The 26,227-nt window shown below is 32.7% G+C and overlaps 4 protein-coding genes across 5 annotated transcripts in view; 3 read left to right on the top strand and 1 right to left on the bottom strand.

The window, feature by feature from the left end:
- Positions 1-20,518, top strand: part of LOC149901784 (ADAMTS-like protein 4) — a 105,330-nt gene extending 84,812 nt beyond the window's left edge. The window contains exons 8-17 of one of the 2 annotated variants that reach the window (XM_090110674.1): positions 11,948-12,128; positions 13,029-13,189; positions 13,261-13,803; positions 14,097-14,363; positions 14,880-15,018; positions 15,432-15,607; positions 17,343-17,523; positions 18,457-18,534; positions 18,708-18,825; positions 19,348-20,518. In XM_090110674.1, coding sequence (XP_089966800.1) covers positions 11,948-12,128; positions 13,029-13,189; positions 13,261-13,803; positions 14,097-14,363; positions 14,880-15,018; positions 15,432-15,607; positions 17,343-17,523; positions 18,457-18,534; positions 18,708-18,814 — 1,833 coding nt within the window. In that variant the 3' untranslated portion in view covers positions 18,815-18,825; positions 19,348-20,518. Of the gene's footprint in view, positions 1-11,947; positions 12,129-13,028; positions 13,190-13,260; positions 13,804-14,096; positions 14,364-14,879; positions 15,019-15,431; positions 15,608-17,128; positions 17,302-17,342; positions 17,524-18,456; positions 18,535-18,707; positions 18,826-19,347 lie in introns of those variants that run through there. The other variant, XM_090110675.1, reaches the window with a different exon arrangement.
- A 987-nt stretch (positions 20,519-21,505) lies between these two features.
- On the top strand, positions 21,506-22,976 carry LOC149901783 (transmembrane reductase CYB561D2-like). The gene is made up of 3 exons (XM_090111164.1): positions 21,506-21,709; positions 22,097-22,289; positions 22,678-22,976. Exons 1-3 carry the CDS (start codon positions 21,506-21,508, stop codon positions 22,974-22,976), a joined length of 696 nt encoding a protein of 231 aa, XP_089967290.1.
- Positions 22,977-23,278: 302 nt separating this feature from the next.
- Positions 23,279-24,743, top strand: LOC149901782 (uncharacterized). The gene is made up of 3 exons (XM_090110694.1): positions 23,279-23,502; positions 23,854-24,046; positions 24,263-24,743. Exons 1-3 carry the CDS (start codon positions 23,290-23,292, stop codon positions 24,562-24,564), a joined length of 708 nt encoding a protein of 235 aa, XP_089966820.1. The 5' UTR covers positions 23,279-23,289; the 3' UTR covers positions 24,565-24,743.
- Positions 24,744-24,783: 40 nt separating this feature from the next.
- Positions 24,784-26,227, bottom strand: part of LOC149901781 (thrombospondin type-1 domain-containing protein 4-like) — a 51,546-nt gene continuing 50,102 nt past the window's right edge. The window contains exon 17 of the mRNA XM_090110695.1: positions 24,784-26,179. Coding sequence (XP_089966821.1) covers positions 26,079-26,179 — 101 coding nt within the window. The 3' untranslated portion in view covers positions 24,784-26,078. The remainder of the gene's footprint in view (positions 26,180-26,227) is intronic.

Below are 26,227 nucleotides of genomic sequence, written 5' to 3'. Positions count from 1 at the left end.
ATACACATATACATAACTAATCATATATAACATAACGAAATTCGATACTTCTCATAAACATTTTCAAAAGCCTACCGAATGTAAAGCTTATAATTTTTCCATAAAAATGAACTATGATAATATTTTACACACCGATTACCGGTTGTCATTTCCCCGATACCTCATAATAAATCTCCTATAATTGTGGAGTGACACCCAAACGCCCAAATTCTCTGAGGCGTGCTCATAAATTTTATTCACTAATAATCAAAATTATTCTCTACACTTGTTCAATACGGTAAAGTGTAATAGTGTATAATTTAGATGTATTTTTTGTTTTACTCATTTATAGTTGAAACCTAGTTACAAGCTTTTAGACGGGTAAATCTTGCCGTTTCTACATTTATTTTCATCTTTGACTTGTTACTTATGAATTTGAACGAAACAATTTGCTTCAATGAAACGTAACGTAATAAATTTAAACGTAATGCTTATGGACCAATTACCCTAGTACCTACCAGTATAGTTTGTAATTTTTAACAAATTCTATTAAATATATTAAGTATAACATGCTGTCGTACGTAAGTTAAATAGGCACTTTGTGTAATTAAAAAAAATATTTGAAAAGCATCTATATTCAATAAACGCCGCCGCCAAAATGATCTGACAGCAATTTTATAGCGGGTGTATACAGAATATTAACAATAAATCGAAATAACGCGTATCGCATAAAAGCAAAACATTTTAACGTATCTATTATCAGGTGATTTATGTTTTTTCAATGGAATGTTTCCATTCAAAAGAAATGAGATGTAGTAAAATATGAGAACAAAGCAATCAGTGGTTTTGGATATATGCCAGATTCTTATAACCTGGGCTAATCATTGAAGACCGTCATTCATGTAGGTACCATGTAATAATCATAGCAAAAAATGGTTTACCGTTTGTTTATGTTGAAAACTAGTTTACGCTATGTTTATTAGTCAACGGATTTTCTGGGATTTTTTTACATGATTTTTTTACATTGTTTTGTTTCGAATATGGGTAAAGAAAGATTATAATGTCAAGGTTTACACATCCATAAATTGTGAAAGAAACAAAGTGTCTAACCGTCTCGGACTTTAAACTTTTATATTTATTGTAACTATCATGTCTTTCATTTTGTTTGTGAACTAAACCGCAAACGAAACTTTTATAGGATTTTTTATGTGTTTGCTAACATCTATGAACATATAATTTTTATAGTTTTCACTTCTCTTACCTTAATATCATTCGTAAAAGCTTTCCGGGGACATTTCTGGCTCACTCAAGCTCTAAAATGTGTATATAAAAATAAGCTTCTCAATTGTGTAAAGATTTTTAACAGAAATTCAGTTTTTTTATTATTTGCTTTTTTTATTAAGAACCAACATGTCTGTGGGTTGATAGACGGCTTTTTCTTTTAAGATGATCATGAATCAAACTATGTATTAAATAAACTTGTGATCATTTCTTCTAGAAAATTCAGCATATTATGCCAGTTCAACTAACCATTTTTATTTATACAGCATAATCATAAGATATAAAATGCGTGTAAAATGCTCTCGGAAAATTGATACAGTATGAATATGTCATGTAGTATGTATCACTCAGATATATGAGATGCGTTCAAAAACCGCATCCCACATACATAATCTAATTAATAATTAAATCGTATTACATGTGACGATAATTGAAATTGATCATGCATTCAATTTATGGTAAATAGTTTTAAACAACTCGATACATATTTTTTTAATTAAGAATTATTAATTCTTGTTAACATAATTAATGAAAATGCAATATTGACTTAAATTAAATTTATGATATGTTATTATAGATTTGTTTTAACTTTTATATGTGTTTGTCCCTAATCGGTCCCCAAGTAATTGCGATTTTTAAACATATAGATAAATCTACCTTTATTTTGCAGAAATGTATGTGCAACTATAGTGTCAATATGTAAGCATCTCAGCTAACTTTGCTACTATTAAATTGTTTTGTTCTAGACATAATATTATGAATTATCATTCATAAATTTAATTTTTGTAGTTAAATGTAGCCGTTATGAACTAGTGTAACATTCGAACTATTTGGAACAGAAATTGACTTTCTCGTAGGAACTTTGCAAGTATTTTTGCCCGCAAGGTGATAATGCTACACTCTAATTTCATAAGCTAAGGCTTATCGACATGACGGTTACCACTAAAAATAAATCAATGACGCAAAATACAAGGCAGTTCCTTAATAAAACTGAAATCAATTTACCGGTCTATTTGAAGATGATATAAAAGTTATTTTAAAATCGGTATTAAATTTGTTTGCTCAACTACGACTCGACCTTGGGAAGGCTCAGGCTGACACTAAAATCCGTGGTATGGATTAAATTAAAAATCTATTTTAAATATGCTGCTCTTGATTCAAAGCCAATAAAAACGCACTATGATTTACAGCCTTAGAATGTAATCCCGTAATACGCAATTAAAATTTTAACATTCCTCGGGATTAGATTCTTTCAAATTTCTAACGTATGTCAGACACATGCCGTTTCTATTATTAATTATACTTTCAGTTATTAAATGATATCGTTAGTTTAACTTACAGAGTACTAAGTAAGCTAACATGTTACATAATATAATTACATATCCACTACCTGAAATACACGATTATTCTGAACAAAATTATTATATTATATTCTCAAAGCACAGGCTTTGACTGAAAGCATATGTAGATATTATTATATTTCTTAATAGAAAATTTTCGTATTCTGTATTTTAATACTTAATCATATTGTATCAAAATCTGTACCTACTCTTCTATACTAACTATTTATCCAAAATATAATTCTCCTTTGTTGGTGAAATGATCATTAGAACGCGTCTATCATAATAATATTTAAAAATACGCAGTAAGTCATGCATATTTAACTTGTTACCGCTATCTCGCTCGTATACTGAATCAATGTTTTATTAACACACATCCTATAGACTTGCAGGAGTTGAAAATTATGAAAGAATATTTTATTTACCGCGTATTTTCAGAGTAGTCGCGGAATTTTATCGCGAGATAATGAATGCAATCTAACGAGGCCATTCGAATAATAGGGATTATAATATAAACGAATGTTTACAAGCATTTGTTTAGTAAAATGGTTTTTGTAGTTTGTCATTTTGTGGTTAAATAACGAAAGGAAGGTTAACCCAAAAATAAAAATATTATGAAAATGATAAATTGGTTAAAAATTATACATTATGTAACTTCTGCTTTTGTGTTACGTTAAAAAATCGTTGTTAATGATGACTATCTGACTTTTATTTAAATTTCCTTTTTCTACAGTCTACCAAGCATACAAAGTGTACAGCTAATAATTTGTTTAATGCAATAGATAATTTTATGTGGTGAAGAAAATAATTTCTTAGGACCTAGGATAACCTAGGTGTCACCACTTTTAAATTCTCTTGGTCTCTCTTCTCTAAGTAAGGTTTTTTCATCTTTATCTTTATCAAGGGTTTTAGCTGTAATTTAATGCTAAAAATTAAAACAACCTAATAGTTATTTTAACTCGCAATCAATAATCCAATTTCAAATATTCTAACAATGCAAATTATTAGATATATAATTTTAAATTGACATGACTGGTCTCTCAAGGATTTTAAAGAGTAGATAATAAAGTACATTGAATTGTTTTGCTATATTCAAACAATATGAATAAGCCGTACTTAGTAATAAATTACGCGTATTATTAAATGATTCAAATAGCACAATCTCGATAAACTACAGTGCATAGACCTTCTTATCAGCCAATGTCGAAGTGTGGTATCAACTATTTCATATTTTTAGATTTCGCGATACTACAAACTTTTAGATTAGGTAAACTAAAATGGCGATAAAAATCCTTTTACTGTAACCCACTCAGGGCAAGTCATTGCTCCAAATAATTACATTGAAATCTTGACAAATGTCACGCTGGTTGTTTCTACGATCACAAATCGATAAGCATAATATTTAATGTGGTATATTGTGAAGAGAAGAGAAAAACAATAAAAAACAAATGTCTCCAATGAAATTATATTTAGGTTAGACTGCTTCATAGTCAAATAAGTTAGAATGATTTAACTCTACGCCCTTAACCAGAATAGGTTGACTTAACCTGTAAACCTGTATATTATTTAATGATTTTATAATTGACATTCTTTTTAACATCAGTTAAACAGATCAAAAACTTTTATCTAAGAGCTTTGAAATACTTAAAAAAAACTATGAGGACATCGAATCGTCCAAATTTAAATAAACATATTCAATTTGTATAAAATCGAACTGTAGTTCAACTTTCTTTTATAGTCGGGTAACAGTCAGTTACACTAATTACTAAAACAGGATCAACCATAAAAATATATTGATGAATCTAATTGACCTGACACCAAGTCATTTGGTCCATAAAACGTAACGGCTATCTTTGTTATTTAGAAATCATAAATTTTAAGTTACCGATTAAGTATTTTCGTTATTCAATTTGTACACGTCTGAAAAATATGTTTTGTATCAAAGAGATTTATAAACTACTAGGTTTCCGCCCGTGGCTTCGCCCGCGCAGTCAAAGAAAAATCCGCATAGTTCCCGCTCCCTTGGGATTTCCGGGATTGCGTCATTTTCCCGGGATAAAAAGTAGCCCTTGTCCTTTCTCGGGTATCAAAATATCTCCATACCAAATTTTATGAAAATTGGTTCAGTAGTTTAGGCGTGATTGAGTAACAAACAGACAGACAGAGTTACTTTCGCATTTATAATATTAGTATGGATGACATAAAATTTAATAATAAATAAAGGCTCTATATTTTTTTTTTCATATTTTGTATCATTAATAAAATAAATAATAATATTGCAATCTTTATAAGTTCTTGCATCGTGCGATTTGATTTTCTAAATTTTTGAACTTTTGCTGTTTATTTGCTTTTTCATTTAATAACTACATCGTACAACTCACTCTGTTAAAAACTTATCTATAAAACAACATTGAAATATCAAATTGATTTTCACAGTTATGATATACAATTAAAGTAGCGGATAATAACGAACTATTCTTTTCAAACAAATTAACATTTGTTTAGTAATAAGAAGTGTTAAAAACTGTGTCGACGAAATTCTTAAGAATGGCGAAAATACCTGCGATTCTCACCATTACCATTTTGCTGGTAAGTACTATTTATATATTACATATACAATATGTATGTCGTACTTTAATTTAATAACATTTTATAATTGAAAATGCAATTATGTACATTTACTTTACTTTTTAATTATTAGGTGTACAGGAGGACGCAAATGTGTCATTGAAAATTAATTTTCATAAGTATAGGTACTTAGCGATTAGTACGATAGCGATCTTTTCTTCAATGAACAAGAACATATTATGTTAAATGTAAAACATGAATCAATCACAGTCTTAATACATGCTGATGGTTAGTCTCATCTCTGGTCGCAATATCGATCGTTGTATATCCATAGGAAATATCGAACCTTGAATTCATTACCGACTACGTCAATTTCAGCTCAATCTTCGACGTTGTTTTTTAATTTTTTCAAGAACACATTAACCTCATTGTATTTCGCTTTGATCTAGTCAAGTAGAATGTTTAACAATCATTGGATAGCTACGTGTAAATCACTGCACATTTGTGAGTCTAGACACTCAATTTTAAATCATTGTGGTAGCAGAGTGTTGATTAGAAAATTTGCGAATGCGTGACATTTGTGTCTAATGTCAATTTAGGCCGCTATCTGTAGTAGTGATAAATGATCGTCACTGATAAACAAATCAGCCAGTGTTGATTGCAGAAATAGAACTGGTCAATAACAAATCAATGTAATCGTAACTGATACATTTACTTGGTGGGGGATATTAGAGCTTGCGAAGCTTAAGGAGCAGAATGTTTATAAGGTACTAGAAGATCTACTACTAAACTATTCTTTTAAATATATGATATTATATATGGTTATATTTAAACGCTCACTGCTGTTTGTTGACAACAAAATAATCTATTAAAATTAATGTCATAGTTAATTAATTGATGCTACATTTACTTCTTTTATTCAGCATTTCGTGTAATTGAATAAAATTGTAAGTAGGTACGATCTAATTGAAATATGACTTCTTGTTATTTTCGTACTTGACCTACATATTTATGTCGTAGATTTAAAAAATTTGGAAAATCCAAAAGTGCACGCCTCATAATTTTTTTTAATAAATATTTATTAATTATTATTTTTGTTTATTTAATAACAATTAAACCACATCGAATAGGACCCTGAAAAATGAAAGGGTTCTATTCCTGAGCATACTCAAGCGTAAGAGAAAAAAAAAGACTCGATTAGTAAAGTATTTCGGTCGCTATCGTGTTAACAAGAAAAAGGATCCGCACATACAGACACACGGACGTCCAAGACAGAACTTTTTTAAACTGTTTTTTAACTAGTTTAAATAACAAAAATGACATCAAAAATATCATGAACGTTAAAAATAGTGTTTTTTCTTTATGTGTGTGTATGTATTATCTTACAAGTGCAATGTATGATACATAAAGCCATTTTAAGTTTGAAAAATCAGATGTTTTGCGCGAAGTGACAGTAGTACCCACCTCAACGCTTCGCTTATGAGGCGTGCAATAAAAAATTACTTTCTGCATAACGTTTCATAACTTTTTCACGCATCTAGCACTGAAAGAATTGGAAAGAAAATAATTTTTACTGTGATTGTAATTCCGAGCGAGATCGCACGTAAGCACACATTGCTTCATTTGCCGGTCGTAAAATTCGACATTGAGATTGTTAGTTCACTTTTAGTACCAGGAAATCATTTTCAAGACTACGTTGTCATTTGGATATTATTCGACATTGTTCTGTGGGTACATGATATATTTTTTATTTGCTATTCCTTGTGGAATGTTGGCGCCGAGCGGTATTTACTCTACGTTGACCAACCGCTCATATAATATTGACATTGGACAGTGCAAACTTTATCTCATTTTTAACATTAAATTTTGTTTCCAAGAAATCTATTTAGCTTTTTCCACTCAAAGATATAAATAAACCGTCCTTATGATTGTTTAAATTTTATATTTAAACATATTCATTTGCCTATTATATTACGAATACTCTAAATAAATATTATGTTGTACAAACAGTTGGTTCAGTAATTAACACGCATATTTCAAAAACAATAAACTAAACCTTCGCGAGTGAATGCTTCAACGACGCTATTACTTAAAACATTATTCGTATTGTAATGCATCGCATATTTAACTATTTTCAATGAGTATTATTATGTTGCATGATAAATCAGATGCGACCCAGTTGTCGCGTGCACATAGATGTGTGTAGTGTCGCCTTGACGCACTCCTGACCACCTTTGTTTTACTTACTCCACATCTGAATGGCTAAATTAGATACATACTTATCTGATTCAGTTGTTCACTCGACCTCAATATTAAGCATCATAAATTTAATAGCAATCACAATGTTATCGGCAAATATTACGCTTTTTTATTTACTGTAAATTTGTTCTCATTGACAAGAATAACTGAGCATAAAGAAGTCACGGTCCACGGATGAAGGAATCCAGAGACGCGTTCGTCATTAGACAGATAGATATAAAGCAGAAATCCGGGTTGATTCGCTGGAAACAATTTGACGTATTGATGAATATTTAAATAACTCTGAGACAGAAGTTGCGATTGTGCCGAGTCCTTTTGAGCTAGAAGTACCGCAGAGCTAATAAATTTATAATTCACGCCGAGTCAACCTCATCGCATATGATAATGAAAAGTCAACGACTGGTCTAGATGCACTAATGAATGAAACTCCTCTGTAATTTATATTAGCTACGCTATTGTATTAATTACGAACTTTGTCACATTTCAAAGAACTCGGACTATATTTAAGAACCATTGTTACGTTTAAGTGCATATTTACTTTTTTGGTGTCTCGAGGATGACGCATTGTACCAGTTTTCTATGTATGCACTAAATTGCATACCCTAAATGCTCTGGCCTTGTCCATGCTCGTGAGCTTTGTCCCATAAACGGCAAACAATTGGGAGTAATAAAATCAAACGAACAGCTGATTGAAATAAGAAGCGCAGTGATTTTATAAACAACTTTTCCAACAACGGTATTATGAATTAGCAAACGTTTTCCAGAATTCGATAACTTGTAATTATTATATTCGTTTATTGTTATATTTACAAAGCATATCCTAAAAACAATATAAATATAACTTCTGTCAAGAACTAAACAACTTAAAACAAATTATTTAGACCGAGGAAACTTGGAAACGTGTTTTCGGAAGTTGAGGTTTGTGAAAGTTCCACAAAGGCAGGATAAGAAAACTTTAAAACGGTCAGAAAGAACACTTATTTATAACTTCCAGTATTATTTATTTACATATTTTAAATAGTTATCTGCAATTTATTTTCTTTTGTGTATTATAATTCTTATTTTTTTCCATCTTATATTATTATCTGGATGAGATGTAAAGTGTATATTATATTATAATAATTTAACGAAATACTTGGCAATTTTCTACTAGACTAAGCTTTAAAGTTTATCTTTTTCTTTATGTATTATATATATATAGTTCATAATGCACTCCTGTTATTAGATATTAATAGCTTAACATTGAACTTGAATGCCTCGATACAGCCGTTAAAATGCCCACCGCAACTTAATCAAATAAAGAATTTTTATTGGCCATATAGCGGCTGTCTCAAAGATCAGTAAAACATACTGACAAGGGTCATATATTTAATAGTTAACTGGTTGATTTGAACAATAATGAGTGGGTTTTTTACGAGGGCGGATACAGCTCCCGATTGTTACGTAAATATCTTCGATTAATTTAAAAACTGGTTCCCTTTAATAGAGAGCTTCCACGTTCATATCATTAATTTGATCTGTTGGGATCATTTTTAATGCATGTTTGTTTGTTAATGGAACCTTCGGTTATATGATAATGATCTGTTAATTACTTTTTATATAAAGTCTATTGCTATGCAAACATAATATCATAACAATTATTAATAACTTGCAGATGTTTAAAATATCAAACCAGTAGACTCAGAAATTTGCAAAAAAAATCATAGGTAACAAAAACAGAAGACAGCCTTATTGCTAAAAAGCTCTTTCAGTGCTGAATTAAAAATGACATGTAGGACATCTTAATCATGCCTATTTCAATAATAACATCGTATATTCATGACATTGGCTGACGTATTTTCCCCACACACGATTAAAATGATTCCCGCGTCGCCCAATACAAGATTTAGACGTCGTTATCTCGTACAAGCTCATAAAACTGACATTACTATTCACTAATGTTCCACTCGCATTAGTGTCACATTAAATGTTACGAAATGATGTAAGCATCAGCCATATGCATCTTTGATCACTACATGCGTTTTTCTCACATGAATTCAATAATTGGAATTGAGGTTTGAGCAATTTGAAGATGCAAGCTTCTTGTTAGTCGTTAAGGTTGTTGTGATTACTTGAGACTTCGTTATGACTGAACAAGATGACAAAGTTTTATTATATCTGAGAATTATAATATAGAGTATTTTTTAGTTATATGTTGTGAGTAGCTCATACACTAAATATATTTAACGCGATCTTTATATTTATGAAAAAAAAGAAATGTTCCTTTGTTATATTTAATCAAATAGTTGTTAGTTGCCGCTTGAAGAATATAGCCTTTTCACAGAGAAGCTAACAAAATGAACAGTATAAAAATTTTCAGTCACGAGACAGAATTTTATTCTCGTGTAAAATCTGAGATAGAATCAACTGTGATTTTATCAACAGCGAAATGATTTCCGTTTAACATAAACAGCTACTTTATTTGACAATATTGTTAATTTTATTTGACTTTTGCTAAAAGCTACGCGATTAAACTAGTAGCGAAGACATTATTTTGATGGCTTAAGAAAGTTAATTATATGCTTATAAATATTAATTAGAACATCTATTATTAGGATTTATTTTAAAATAATATTTTAACATTAAATATATACAGCAACGAAAAACGAACGTTATCTCTATAATAAAGGCACTTCTGTAATATTTTGAAATAAAATACCTATAATGCAATATAAAAGGGAACATTTCCATTTGTAATCATTTCCCAATCTAAAATTAGATTTTTTACCTCAAAATATAATTCATTAATTCACTCGTGCTCAAACATAAAAACTATGCACATTGACACAGTCATACATTCACCGTACATCACAATAGATAAAAATTTAACTGTTCCATAATAAATCATAATTAAAATTTAAAACTGTATACTTACCTTGCATTACTGCGAATTAAACAGAATAACGTATTAAATGTTCCCCATATGAATAGCTCTTCATACTCGTAATGTAAGAGCTATTCATTTAAGATACATGAAGGTTTGCCGTAAGCCATTCGTTAGCAATGTATGCACCTTGATGATATATCAATTCAACGAGATTTTAAATTAGTTATAAATCTTAGGGCCATGTATTAAACAGGTAGGATATACGTCATGGGAAGCGGGTTTAGCGGCCTGCGAATGAGGACCATGTTTTCTGATAATCTCAAGATAAATTACCGATAGATTTTCCCAGACTCAAGTCTTAGTTTCTAAAATATAAGAAGGTATTTAACTAACTTATGCGACATACGAATAAGCTGTAAATATGTATACAAGTTTTAAAGCTGTTGTCTTAAATATTGTAAAGATTATTCTTCAAATAGAGAAAATAGGAGTCATTTTATGTATCTATATTTCTAGAGACAAAAAATTGTATACACCGCGTATTGTAATGTTTCATACCTAATACATATAGGTATATAAATTTTAATGCAGAATATTTTTCGATAATTTATAAAACAATGGCATTGCATGCAACTTACGCAATACAAATAAAAGTGGTGTCTCGCATATGGTATAAACTAACACTTGTAACCTTACAGTATCAACTAGATGCTGTAAGGTCACAAGTGTCACTGGTATTAAAACTGCAAATTACCCAAATATTAAAAAATACATTAAAGCCATCCTTAGAAATAAAATAAAATAACAATAGGTAAAGTGGGATAATATATTTGACTTTTTTCATGTATCATGTTGAGAAGAATTGTGTTATTTTCATTACATAAATATCTATCCTTAGATTACTCTCTGAACCATCGACTATAATATATATATATGGTTATAGACCCAAAACCAAAAAAAGGAATAAATCATGAAAATATACATTACAAAAATTCATAATTCATACAATAAAACAACCCTTAATTACAGCCGATATTATACAGCAAATACTAAGTTATTATAGTTAATATCGCAGTATCCGAGGCGCCTGCGCAGACACCCGTGAAATGTGCTGACATGTTAATCCCTATCTTCACACTGATCTCGGAAGACGCGTGACTGATTCATATCGTAAAAGCTTCTTATGCTTTCGTATTAATAGCTAAGGGAAAGGAGACGTGAAATTTTACACATTGTCAAAGTCTTGTAATAAATTCTGCTGGACAGTGTAAACGATAAGTAGTTTTAATTAGATTCTTGGATCTTGGAAAGTTTAAGTTATGGCACTTTCGTTTTATAGATTTGGTTCTAGGAGAAAAATAAAATCGATTCATTTATAAAAAAAAAATAAGATGCATTGTATTACATTACCTACTTTAAAAGCATAACCAATTTCTTAAGGCTTATACTACTCATTATAAATAATTATAAAACTAGTTCTTAATAAAGAAAGAGTAGAGCCAATACTTAAATGAGCGAGCGAACTATCGTTCCAGAGCATACTGTTAAGTTTATAATAATGACCTTAGATGCTTCCATATAGGTCAAAATTTATTAAATATATTTCACAGAAGTCTTCACAATATAAACTAATTAAAACACAATTTGTTCCCAGGTGGTCGGTCGAGAAGGAGTACTATCGTCCGTGACGCGCGACCTGCAGTGCGGCAGGCGCCTGGTGTCCGGGCTGTTCTCCCGGCCGCGCCTGCCCCTCGGCTACTCCTATGTAACCACGGTACCAGCTGGCGCGTGCAGGCTGAACGTCTCCGAAATTGTGTCCAGCGAAAATTATATTGGTACGTACTTTGTTACCTGGCGAAAAAAGTTGGTTATAGTTTCAGCTGATAAAATTCATCAGAGCTTGCAACGTTTTAGTTTATTTATGTATTGGCGCATTCTTCTGAACCGTTTGTTATCGTAGTACTTAAATTTTTATAAATTCAAATAGGGCAAGTTCAATAATTATAAAATTCTATCAAATGTTCTTAGAATCCTCCTTCTATTCTACTTGTGAAAATCTTTGAAAGTCCTCCTCTCTCTTTGTACAACGCAGTTTCTTAATTGTACTCACACGAAAGGTTGTGTATCATAATATAGGTCAGCATGCACTATAATTCCAGAAAGGATTTAATTGAACTCAGTTATACTAGTTCAATAAACATAAGTAGTAGTTAATAACTAATGAGCAGATGTTGTCTCCAAGGCCGTCTAATAAAGCTTTCGGTAGCGCAGACCCAGCCAATAGGTTTCAATTTTTATTGAAGTGATTTAGTTCGCCGATTGTGGGTCACAGATTTTAATAGAACGATGAAGTGCGCAGTGGAACGATTGATGTCGAATCGATTAATAGAAATTGCACGCGCGCATTTTGCGAATGCATTTCCTCAATAGAGGCGCCTACGCCGAGAATTGCGAGATAAATCGAGATAGCGGTCTACCCAATTGGTGGTTAATTATTCGCATGACGCAGTCGGAAAGCGTTTTGCCAATTTGTTAATTGTTCCGTTAAAACAATACGATCGTAACTCTGCGCTTATTAATTTGATGAGTAATTTGATGCGCACGTGTTTGCTTAAATAGATAAAGTATGTTAACTATTGGGAACCCTTGAACTATTCAATTCTATAAATAAGTGTGGATTTTATTAGAAGTTCTATCAATTGTTTATTAAATGTTATGCGTTTCGATTGTTCTAGCTTTGCGAGTTACGAATGGATCGTATATTGTTAACGGCGAATTCGCAGTTAGCGCCCCAGGCAACTACGAAGCGGCTGGAGCACGTTTTATATACTCTCGAGCTGGTGGACTCGACAATATATTTGCAATGGGACCTATACATCAAGCCATCGACATTATGGTTAGTCATTTTAACCGCAACATAATTTTATTGCCTTGTTTGCATTGTCTCATTCGAACAATACATTTCAGGTTCTATATACGCAACCGCATCCGAACATAAAATATGAGTACTTGACTGATACATTGCCAGATGAAACCAGCAACGATATTCCAACAGAGAGCAATGCGACTCCGCATCACCCGATGCAGAGACATCATCGCCATCATAACGCCGAATCTCACACGAAAGTATTGGATAAGTCAGATCCAAGCTTAGCGAAACACCCAGATTATACGTCGAATGAAAATCAATATCATATAGAGAGTAACGTTGTTGGAAATCGGCGGTTCATGTGGAAGATTCTTTCGTATACGCAATGTTCACGGTCTTGTGGCGGTGGACTTCAAATTGGGAAATTCAAATGTGTAGAGTTGGGTCAAAAGGAAGAACGGGAAGTTTCTCCAGCACATTGCACAGGAGCTCCTCCAGCTTCGAGGAGGAGACGCTGTGGTACGAACCCTTGCCCGCCGCGTTGGAGAGCCGCTGCGTGGGGACCCTGCCCGGTGTGCGGCCCAGCCCATAGAACCAGAATTGTGGGCTGCGTGCAAGATCATGCACGAGGAATCACAAAGGTAAGCTCTAACCAGATTAATTGTTGTTAATTCTATCATTAGAATATCTAAATTCTAAACCATCTACTTATTTTTAACACAAGTGATATCTTCTTAATATATATAAATCTCGTGTCACAATGTTTGTCCTCAATGGACTCCTAAACCACTTAACCGATTATAATAAAATTCGCACACCATATGCAGTTCGATCCAACTTGAGAGATAGGATAGTTTAAACATGTAGGTACCACGGGCGAAGCCGGGGCGGACCGCTAGTATTAGATATTTGTTATTATTTTTTTTTCTTTCAGATAAGCGACCAAAAGTGTCCTCTACCTATGCCTCCGAACAGTGAACCTTGCGATATTCCCAATTGTGATGGAACAGCTATTGCCTCTAAGACTCCAAGACTTGATTCCAGACGCCAAGTCCGACCAAAGGACCACATAGAAACATTCCGTGATGCTCCTGCTATATCTCTAGCTAGTAATGTGTCGGACAATGAAGTCAGTCCTACGTTAGGACCTTCGTACAGTTTCACAGCAGCTGGAGGATGGCTTTATACGGAATGGTCAGAAGTGAGTCTAGCACGTTTTTTTTTTCATTTCATTACAAATGAGTATTTCTAATAAGATTTCAATGTTAAATTTTAAATGTTGAATGAAATTTATGGAATCAAAAATGTGTTGAAAATTAAATATTTTTCCAACTTTTTTTGTCTTTAAGGTAAGTAGGTATACTTGATACGATATTAATTAATTACAGACTTGGTTAGAAATTAATCTTTTAGAAATGAAATATAGCTGTTGACGACGCGGTTGGCGCAGTGTTAAAGTAACTGCCTACTGAGCCGACGGTCCCGGGTTCGATCCCCGGTCAGGGCAAATATTTGTGTGATGAACTCAATTATTTGTTCTTGGGTCTGGGTGTTATATTATATGTATTTATTAAAATATTATATTTATCGTCGCCTAGTACCCACAACACAAGCCTTAATTGAGCTTACTGTGGGGCTAGGTCGATTTGTGTAATAATGTCCTATAATATTTATTTATTTATAGCTGCTAGTATATTATTTCCCTTCCCATCCGTAGTGTGTCGGCTGGTGCGTGGGCGGCGGCGTGCAGTCGCGCGGCGTGCGCTGCGCCGAGCCGGCCGGCTGCGACCAGCGACCGCCGCACGCCGAGCAGTCCTGCTCTGCTAAGAAACAGTGTGATGCGCAATGGTTTACTGGTGAGGAATTACTTCATACTTTTATCTTATACAAAATAATTTACTAATAAATATTTAGGTCGTTATACTTCTATTTCTCTATTTTCCTTATCTAAAAGTTCTCTTCTTTTTACAACGTTATTAAAAGTTAAATTTTGGTCTCATTACGCAAAATTTAGGGACAATCTTGCTTAAAACTTCTGGATATCTAGTTATCTAGAAGTTTTAAGATATCTATAAGTTCTTACTAGATATTATCTCTGCAATAAAATATTGACTTACGTTAGAAATTATTTTCACGAAATTCGTTCAACTCAATATGTATAATTGTATACCTAACCATTTTTTTAATGACCTCTTCTATAATGCCAATTAAAATATGTGGCTTTTCCATTAATATAGACTTGTTTTAAACTCTTATTTATTTCGTTTAGGTGACTGGTCGCCATGTTCAGCGGAGTGTGGTGGTCGTCAGATCCGAGGCGTTATCTGTATCGGAGGGAACGGGAGGAGGCTCAGAGATTCCTCTTGTAGAGCTCCAAAACCGGAGGCTGAAAGAGAGTGTGGGGGAACTTGCTCGCCTTCCTGGTATCTAAGCGATTGGGGAGAGGTAAGACAATTATAAGGCATTTATTTATATGTATAACTGTGACCTCTTTGTGCTATATATTTCAATATATAGCACTTATCGTGATCGGAAGGACTTTAATTTATTATTAATCACACTGTAATCATGGACGTATAAAAAAAGACGGACGGTATATCGCCTAAACATTGAGTGAAGCCTAGTAATGGCGGCGAAACATCCATGTGTGTGTGCCATGTTGCCATGGCAACAGCTGTGTTGATGACAATGGCGGCTGTATTTTTTTCTATAAATTTTGCCGTAATAATTTTGTCATTAAAACATAAAAGAAATAACTTGCTTCCCTGTGGAATGTAATCCCTTGTGATTTGTTATTTAAAATTGTACTGTTGCGACACCATTTAACCACGCAAGACGGCATTTTAAATATTTTTTGTGAAACAGTGACGCAGTTAATCAGTCGGTAGTTCACGACGTAATGGCGGCCGACTAGCTTACTATGGTGAGAGTGTGTGCATGTTTATTGTCTTTACACGATCGCTAGCTTACTATGGTGGCTTCACGTTGTTAGTTCGTAATACGGCGTCCGTCTTTTTTTATACGTCCATGACTGTAATATACAAAGATTATCTACGTTACTTGTAGATCATAATTGTACGTGGTGGAAATACCGTTACATACGATCAATTGACACCTGCATATATTAAGATAAATGGCTCTATAATCGTATTTAATTATTTTAATTCAAAGCTAACTGATATAATTCATTAAATTAGATTTATCTAATTTATCCTAATTATAGATAATTATGTCGGATTCCGTATAAATTAATGAACTGTAAAAAATATAATATTATTTGTTACAATATTTGAATAATTTTTGCAAATCAGCAACTTCTCTCGGCTTTTCGCCAGCGATCTGTTTTACTTTCAGCATGTTTTTGTTATTTGCTTTATTTCTGTATTTTGTTCCTTTTAATGTAATCGATAAATTTGGCTTGCGCTTTTGTGACTCACTACCTTTGACTCACATTTATACGTACAGAAGATTATTTGAAATATATAGTGTAATAATTTTATATAATATTAAGAATTTATCAACATCATTGGTATTAAATAGTAAATTGGAGGTGCAAATTTTAATTTCATTTAAGTTTTCCATATGTTTATAGTTTACCATCTAACCAAGTAAAACTTGTGCCACTGTAAAATAATAATTTAGGAAATTATCACCATTTTCACTATGACATCATAATTTGAATTTATTGACTACGCATAATTAAACATGTATTGACACAGTGCACGGGTAGCGGTACCACCAGGTAGTTAGCACGCATATAGAGGGTAACTTGGATTAACACATAGGATAGGTTTTATCCCGAAAATCCCACGGGAACGGGATCTATGCGGGTTTTTCTTTGAAAACGCGTCAAAGCCGCGGGCGGAAAGCTAGTTTAATATATTTATCGTACACAGTGTACGGGTCCCTGCGAAGCGGGTGTAGAGTCCCGTACAGTATTAAATATTACGTATTTATTGTGTACAGTGCACGGGTCCCTGCGAAGCGGGTGTAGAGTCCCGTACAGTATTAAATATAATGTATCTATTGTGTACAGTGCACAGGTCCCTGCGAAGCGGGTGTAGAGTCCCGTACAGTATTAAATATAATGTATCTATTGTGTACAGTGCACAGGTCCCTGCGAAGCGGGTGTAGAGTCCCGTACAGTATTAAATATGTATTATGTATCTATTGTGTACAGTGTACGGGTCCCTGCGAGTCGGGTGTACAATCCCGCACGGTGTGGTGCGCGCGGGGCGGCGCGGCGGGCGCGGGGGGCGCGGCGCGGGACGGGGAGTGTCCCGGCGTGCGGCCGCCCGCGCGCCGCGCCTGCGTGCCCGCGAGGTGCTCCACCAGCCCGGAGAGGAGCAGTGCTGTGCAGGGTGAGTCCCATGTCCCCTAGTGGGGTAAGGGGTACATACATCTGGACTAATGCTGTGCACGGTAAGTGAAGTCTGTTTGGGCCCGGCGACGGGCTGCCGCTGCCGCACGGAGGAACTCTACCAATACCCGTGGCCCTTTCGTTGGATGCGGCTTGACGGAACACAGTGGGTCGGTAGGAATCCGACATAACCCACGGCCCCTCCCCCGGAAGCCGTGGGTATCTATGCAAGATTTCCCCACTAAAAAAAAAAGGGTGAGTGAAGTCCCATGTCCCCTAGTGGGATAAGGGGCAGATGCATTATACATCTGTTTCACTAATCGATTTTCTTTAGGGACAAGTAGGTGATCAGGTTTTTGTGTCCTGCCAGACCGAGACATTTTTTTTCTTCGTTTCCACCGGGAATCGAACCCAAAACAGGGGTCTTGGGTTCGATTCCCGCTGGTTCTACGCTCACGCGTCAACCTCACTGCACCAAGGTGGCGGTCATGGTGCAGGGTGAGAACGTTTGTTAAATCGGTAGAATCATATATGCCTGTGAATGCTCCACACAAGACAAGATAGAGTTGTTAATGCTGTGCTGGGACTAATTTGATGTGAGATTGTAAACTCGTGCCAGCTTGTTAAATAGGAAAACACTAGACTAGTAGACACTTAACTGGGTTAAAGAGAAATACTACTGCATGCAAAGACAACTGTCCCTTTTAACGTATTTGCAATGCATTTTCACGTATTTATACAATTGCAAATCAATATGTTAGTAATTACAACTACGTTTGAAAAGATTCGTTCGTTAGACAGATCATCCAAAACTTTCAGTTTCAAAGAAGAGTATTGCACAGATACGAATTGGCCGCAGTTGCACACTATACGCTATGTAGTATTTATAATAATATTTTTTTTATTAACTATAAACATAATTATTCTGTTTCAGATACCCAAAACCGAGTGACCAGGCACCAGAATCCAAACCCAAAGGTGCAGAATGTGAGGCAGCGAACATATAGCGATGGTAACAATTATTTTTTAAATTTCATAGCAAAAAATAAAGGAGCGAAATAGAATAATCTAAAACTAAATACACTTGAACTACCATTTGTGTCTGTTTTTTATGTTTGACCTAATTTGCAACATTAAGATACGGAGTAAAAGTAAATATTTATCTTAAAATTAATATATTTCCAGGAGCCTGTGTGGACAAACTCAGTAACTGCGTGTTGGCGGTACAAGCTCGACTCTGCCATTACCACTACTATGGCGACAACTGCTGCCAATCTTGCCATGGACGATAAACTGGGCAAAGGTATACATTATATTATTTATTTAAAGTTTGAGAAATAGTTCAATTCGATTTATCCCTTTCTGAATAATTATACTATCAAGTCAATAACTCTATTATACCTTGTGGCTTTACCAATGTGGAAAAAATGTTAAAGCTTGTATAAAGTTATCAAAAAGTCGTGAAACTAGTCTTGTTAATTCAATAATTATTATAAAATTAGCATTGGTAATGCGCACGTGTCTCATGTCCTGTTTTTTTTTTTATACAATTCTTCTATTTTTATAAGAGGAAATACAGAATTGAAGCATAACATTGCTGTGTACTGTACAAAATTTACCAAAAATCTCTTACATTCTATTTATAATTCGATGTTAAATTTAAGCTAAATTAACTGCTCTCTGCCCCAGTTTATTTTCGGCTATTCTTTACACAAAATTATACTTATTATAATGGAAGCAAGCGCCATAACTAAAGTGATATAACAAATAAAACGGGGCAGAGCTTAACTCCTTATAGTTGAAATAATTTATTATTTGCTTACAGGCGCCACCGGGACAAGCGACTATATGACTCATAATATTGTGATACAATGGACAATTAGTGAATACATTCTCATAAAAGCGCTCGAAGTCAAATTTTTCGCATGTATTTCAAAGTAGAGTCGACTCCTTTATAGTTACAATCGTCATTGTATTTCAGTAAGATAGGAATAGTTTTGTGATCTCCAGTATATAAGTCGAGAAGCTTCAGTCAGTTTTTCCTTTCGTGACTCGAGATTGTCACAGCAAAATTGTCATTGCTGTGGCGAATGCTCAAATCATGAAAGAAATCTCATAGGTGTGAATGGTTCGAAAATTTTAATAAAAATATGTACTGATGCACTATATTTTATATTCAATGCACCTTAACAATGATTATTAAACTATAACTTGCCTCAATACTTAACTTGAATCATTAGAGCGGCCGTACACGGGCGGCTAGAGCGGTCATTCGTTGACTGCTCGAGCTGTCGCTACAAACCGCGCAGTTGACGGTTTGAAGCGGTCGCGACGGCTCGAGCAGTCCGTGTACGGCAATGAATGAATTTCCATAGTTCACCGCGCGGTCGCGGCTTCAAGCCGTCGGTCTCAACCGCTTGAAGCGGTCCGTGTACGGCCGCCCTTACACCGAATTTTCGAATAATATTTAAATTTAGAGATTTTCAAAAATTTGTATTATAATTAGTTTAAGATCTTCGATTTTAGATTTTAAAGGTAGTCATTTAAACTGTAGGTTATGTGATTATTAGATATAGTCAAACGATAGTATTTCTTATCATGTAATAATTATAATATAGAACAGTGTATTTTTGGTTTATATTCGCATCCGCAAATATAGTGTGTTCATTATTTATTGATATTGTAAAATGGCTTAGTTTAAAACTTGTGACTAGAATGATTTTCAATAAACTCATGCTTTCATTGTAATACATTTTGACCATTACTTAATAATTATTTAATAGAACATTCTAGTGCACGTTAATTTATAGAGAAATATGTAAATAGTTATTTTTATGTATAGCGCATTTATTTACTGGCTGTTAAGTATTTATGTTATAGGTTATAGAGCGAGACCGCCATAATTTATACCATCACAATTGTTTTATTCAATATAATGTGTCTATACTAATAACGCATATAACAATGTACAAAAATAATAAGCTTTAAAAACTAAACTCTGTGTTTCATTATTATACCTACAACCCCCTTTACGTTTTCTGGCAAAGATAATATATCTACACATGGCAACAATTAAGAGAATGTAGCATGATACCTATTTCTTCCGATTCGATAGCAACATATAGACCTTATAATAAGAATACAAAATTGATCCAGTATTAAAGCTACATACTACCTACATACCACATACCTATTGTTATTATTTTGAAATTACCTACACATATTATTATCCACAGCAAAATATTTTGTATGTCAATTGATGTAATATAAATCTTGAAAAGGTGCTACTTGAGTTAATCCTAACATCATTTAATTAAGCTTGGTAAGAACGTGCCATATTACACGTAAAGATACAACTTCCTACTACAAATATACTATTAACCAACAAGCAATGAGTACTACGAATGACTTATTAATCCACTTATCCCCTCTTTAAAATATAAAAAAAACAATGTATCATACTACTATCTTTGTCTATGATCCGCCGGTAGAGTTGGAGTGGTACTCCACAATAAAGCATACCTACTTATGTAAATAGTAATAAGTAGTAGGCATTGTAAAGGCTAACACTTTTCCTGCGTATAGAAAATAATATTACCTCGATAATCTGCTATTACTATCTCAACATCCACATCAACATCGCTCTATAACACACCACCATGATAATAAGTAAATAGAAAAATCATCTGAAAACATTCAGTATTTTAAAACTCCAAGGAAATTCATCAGTGTAAAATATTTTACATAATACATATGTTATGGCCAGCAGCATTTAACTGAATTCACTTTACGAATATTGACGATAGAACATAGGATATGATACATAGTGTATTCTAGAGAATTACATTTTATCGTATAGGTACATCAACAGATTAGTAGTACAAACATTTATCCTGAACACTTATAATTGTAGGTAACCACTTATTTCATCAAGGAAAGTAGCGCATTATTTTATGAACTTACTAAGACATTAGTCTGTTATAATGATTAGTCAAGAAGAAGGCATAACAAAAAGAAACGAAGAAAATAGTAAAAAGTCACATAGTGCTTTTCAAACATTAAGATTGTTCCTTAATTATGTGACGAATATTCTGATGGTGTTAATAGTTTTTATATGCTTGTTATTTTCGTTACAAACTGGAAATTTTGGAGCGTATGAATGGCATATAGTGTTGTGTGTTCTGGGTGTAAGTATTTTTTTCTTATAGCTATTTTATATACTTATTAATCGAGCAATAGATTTACAGAAGCACTCGATTCCACAATTTATTTATTTTTTTTGTAAAATGGTAGTAGGTTTACAGTTAATGCTTTTATCATTAAAAATGTATCAATAATCGAGTCCATAATTATATAGGTCCAATAGTTTAATAACAAATAATTATCATAAAAAAATAATCATGAAGTAAACAATGTTCACAACAAGTCACAACAATGATCATCAATGCATGCATTCCTTAGGAACTCTACAAAAATTAAATGCACCTACTTATCATAGAAAATACGTTTTTAGGATTATTTTTATCTAAGAGTAGGTAGGCTTTGAGGATAACACATCTAATTATTATTTGCAGTATCAATTACTCATGAGTCAAGGAATACTAGTAATATCGAAATATAACTACTGGTCTATGTATCTGAATCGACGACATAGAATTTATTCTCATCTCATTCTACAAGTTCTCAGCATTGTCTTGATTACAGTTGGTTCAGTAGTAATGTTTAATCAGAAGAAAATAAATTTTAATACAATTCACGGAATTTTGGGTAAGATTATTTCAAATGATCATGACTCATTTCACTAAAACAATATAACTAGATAGTTACAATCTGGAAGATAATATAGATAATAAAAATAAGTATTTTCACTCAATTATCTGATTCTTTTAGCTCATGCCAAACATATCCTCATATTAATAATAGGTAAAGGATGTCCTGTTGTGTCAATTAAGACAATCCATTCAATTAACATATTTTTATTTTTTTATTTCAATATCTCGAAGATTATTTCTGCAGTTCTGATCGTACAAAGATTTTTTAATTTTTCACTTAAAACGAAAATGCTACTATCATTTTCAATGATATCATAAAATGAACTGCGAAAACACATTTCTCGAAATAGAAAGTTATATTTTAGACTTAACTTCCTTTTCAGCATTATGCGCTCTCATTATGTCCATAATGAGTTCACTGGACGGGATAATCCTGATGTATGCGAGAAACATAAGTAATTACATAAGCTCGTTTTGGCTTAAATCTGGTCACTATATTCTTGGAGCAGCAGGACTTATATGCTCTTCAGCCAGTCTTTGTTACGCCTTCAAGAAAGGATCGTTTAGAAAATGGGTCAGCAATGACGACAATGTCTTAGTGTTAATCGTTCTAACTAGCATTTATACTGTTTTGGTTTTAGCCGAGTTTGTAATTGCGATGGGAAGAAGATTACGTATTTAATAGATGTTTTTTAATAAACATATGGCGAATACCTTCTATTACTTTATTTCGTATGTAAGAAAAGCACTAAGAAGTTTCAGTATCAGATCCAATGTACTGATTCATTAACGTAAATCCCAATATTTTAATGATTAGATTTGAGTCACAGATTTTAGCATAGTATTAAAACTCAATTTAATTATCTAATATAACATTACGATATCCGAAAATTTGATTCCATCATATCAGGTGTAACCAATGATAACGTTTCGATATCTTAACATCGATTTACTTTCAATATATTTCGTGTGTTAAGGACGTCCGTTTTACTAAAATGTCAACTAGTTTTACAATAACAAATAATGCACCGGATGAAGTGAATAGAAGTGCACATTATGTATCTCCTGTATATGTGACCTTGTTAAGTGTTACTACAACAGTAACTAATTTGTGCCTCGGTGCGGCAGTCATGGGTGCTATAGTCTTCATACATTCTTTTGCACTGCCGACAACAATGATACAACATGTTTATTTATGTGGTATTGGTGTAAGTACTTTCATTTTTTATATTAGGTAACTTGGTAAGTTTTTGACTTTTGTATACATAAAACTGTCGAAGAGATTAGGTACATTTTAATTTTATAGTACAAGTGCACTATTTTTAGTAGAAGCAATATAATATAATACTATCTTCAGCTTACTTAACATTATATCCAGTGTTTTTTCCTATACAACTAAATAAAAACTGAACTCATTTTGTTTCAAATCAGGTTTCAGCCATATCGGTTCAGCAGTATTCAAAAGCACCAACTAAACAAATATCTGTATCTCATACTCGTTAGGATCTAAACAACTCTCGTTATTCTACAAAATATTTCTAACGTTGTGTTCATTTCAGTATGTAATTTTAATGGCGCAAGCTATACAGTCTCTGAACCCTCACTCCGGCTGGGCGCGTTTGGTCAGTTATCAGGACCGGAGAGTTGTACACTGGATGCTACAAATTGTTGCTTCCACGACAGTTATCGTAGGCAGTGTAATTAGAATGATGGACGTGCCAAACAATTTTAGAACTACTCATGGAATCCTTGGTAAGATGTTTGATATAAGTATGCATATAATATTATCTTTACGAACAATAAATATTTAATCGTAGGAAACGAATATTTACTGACTGAAGGAAAAGTATTTGTATTTGGGAACATACTATAGGAATAGTATGTTCCCAAACTAAAATAAAAATGTACGTTTCATTCTAATCTGTACAGAAAAATGCATCTACTAACATTTCTGTAAAAAATTTCCAGGTTTAGTATCCCTAATCCTCACGGTATTGAGCATGGTGGGAGGAATAGTCAACGCATATTCGGCGAAGCTGAACATAAACCCCACTTACTTGAAGATAGCACATTCCTGTTTAGGCAGCTTAACTCTGAGTTCTGCTTTCCTCTGCCTATGTTTCGCATTCAACAGCACATTTAGAGTGGGATTGGGTAATCAAAATGCAGATTTAGCTATATCGGTAACTGTTATAGCACTAGTTGGTACGCTGGCTTCGCCTTGTATAGACGTGGTAAGGAGGATCTTTAAGAATTTCAGATCGAACTGAATTTGTGTTTTTCGTTTTGTAAACTGTTGTAAAAAAATGTAAGATAATGGAAATAAAAGTATGTGTGTTGATAATAAAATGCCACAATTTATTTATTTCAATAGTACATAACTTTAAGTTTATTTAATGAAAAGTTACGTGTAGAACTGATCAGAGGCAATCTCAAGATCCATGTCTTTAATAAATATGGGATGTAAATAGTAAAATAAAACTTTGATAGCTTGTAAAGTTGATTTTTATTTCGCTTTTATGTACAAATATCTACTTATAAGTATAAAATCTCTTGTAACATAAAGTACCAATGTTTTCACGATATAATCTATAATTAGGTACTACTAATACAAAAAGTAAAGCTAAAGTTAAATGCCTATTACAATACTATAATCCTTGTAAGAAAATAAACGTTAAACTTAATATTAAATACATTATATCACACCAAATTACAAGTAAATATAAAAATAATGGCACAAATCAATTGTTTTTATTTATTTGTGGGATAATTAATAGCTTGATTAGTTTTTACAAAGATAGATACAAATCACATAAATATAAATCCGATACCTTTTAAATTTGCTTTAAAATATCTAATCGTTATGCTAAAAAATTATTAAAATGCTACAATGGCAGTAAAAAGCTAAAAAATAACAATACACTTGAAAGACATTGTTAAATAAATTTCATTAAACTAAGATTATATTTAAAAAAAAATATCATACAAAATGTCATCTCTAACGAATAAATTCAGCTTAAAATGCCCTTAAATATTAATGATTGTGAAAAGAGACTTTCAATTTTATTTTATTATAAATAAAAATAATTATGGGTAGTTATTTCTCGTTCAGATTTCGTATAGGTATATTTTTAAGATACGTACGTACATTTTTATATGTATGTATATATTTTTGAACAAAATTGCATGCTATTTTTTCTGCTTTCAAGGGGATCGACTAAAGCTTGAAATTTTTATTAGAACTAAAATTAAAAACTTCCTTTCCACTCTATATAAATAAATATACTCAGGTATTTACGTATTTAGGTATTCGCAATATTAAGTATACGAACTGTTTCAAGTTAAAATACATATTTTATAAATGAATTCAATATATCTATAAAAAATAATAAATAATACAAATGCACCAAGATTTTTCACAATAACCGTGTAACCGTAATACACAATCAATATTATTTATTATAGCTATTGTTCCTTACATTTACTTCAATTATAAATACATACATATTACCTATTGCATAAAATGCCTATAAAACTGGTCATAAAGAAACTCTTCTATTTCAAACTAGCCAAGAATGATATAACCAATTATTATACTATTACTTGAACACAATAATTCTTATTTTCAAAAAATATTATTATGTAAATTTGATTTATTTAATAAGGTAAAATACGTACACAATTGTTTTGTTCTATATATATATTTTTTTTCATAAAATTGTTAGAATAATACTTTGTCTGTTTTTTTAAGTTTTTTAATATGTGTAAAAGTATTGAGATTATTCTATCCACTGCAAGAATGACAACAATTTTGCATGTAGTACTTGTAATGGCAAAGTCTGGCTTGAACGACGAGAGCGCAGTTTCGCAATTTGTCTTCGCAATCTGTCAAACAAAGGGAAATTAAAAATTAAGTGTTTCATTCATATCTTA

Source organism: Colias eurytheme, chromosome 16, assembly GCF_061535395.1.
Source record: "Colias eurytheme isolate Ceu_HAF_F1 chromosome 16, ilColEury1 Martin Lab GWU primary, whole genome shotgun sequence".
NCBI classification, from domain to species: domain Eukaryota; kingdom Metazoa; phylum Arthropoda; class Insecta; order Lepidoptera; family Pieridae; genus Colias; species Colias eurytheme.
The sequence above is the reverse complement of the archived record's forward strand: the minus strand, read 5'-3'. Positions and strand labels throughout refer to the sequence as shown.

Bases quoted from the DNA above. Each gene is read 5' to 3' on its own strand.
- LOC149901783 (XM_090111164.1), top strand. From the start codon at position 21,506: ATGATTAGTCAAGAAGAAGGCATAACAAAAAGAAACGAAGAAAATAGT. The intron at 21,710-22,096 runs GTAAGTATTTTT...TATTATTTGCAG, and splicing joins TAGTGTTGTGTGTTCTGGGT to TATCAATTACTCATGAGTCA. The intron at 22,290-22,677 runs GTAAGATTATTT...CTTCCTTTTCAG, and splicing joins TACAATTCACGGAATTTTGG to CATTATGCGCTCTCATTATG.
- LOC149901782 (XM_090110694.1), top strand. From the start codon at position 23,290: ATGTCAACTAGTTTTACAATAACAAATAATGCACCGGATGAAGTGAAT. The intron at 23,503-23,853 runs GTAAGTACTTTC...TGTTCATTTCAG, and splicing joins TTTATTTATGTGGTATTGGT to TATGTAATTTTAATGGCGCA. The intron at 24,047-24,262 runs GTAAGATGTTTG...AAAAATTTCCAG, and splicing joins AACTACTCATGGAATCCTTG to GTTTAGTATCCCTAATCCTC.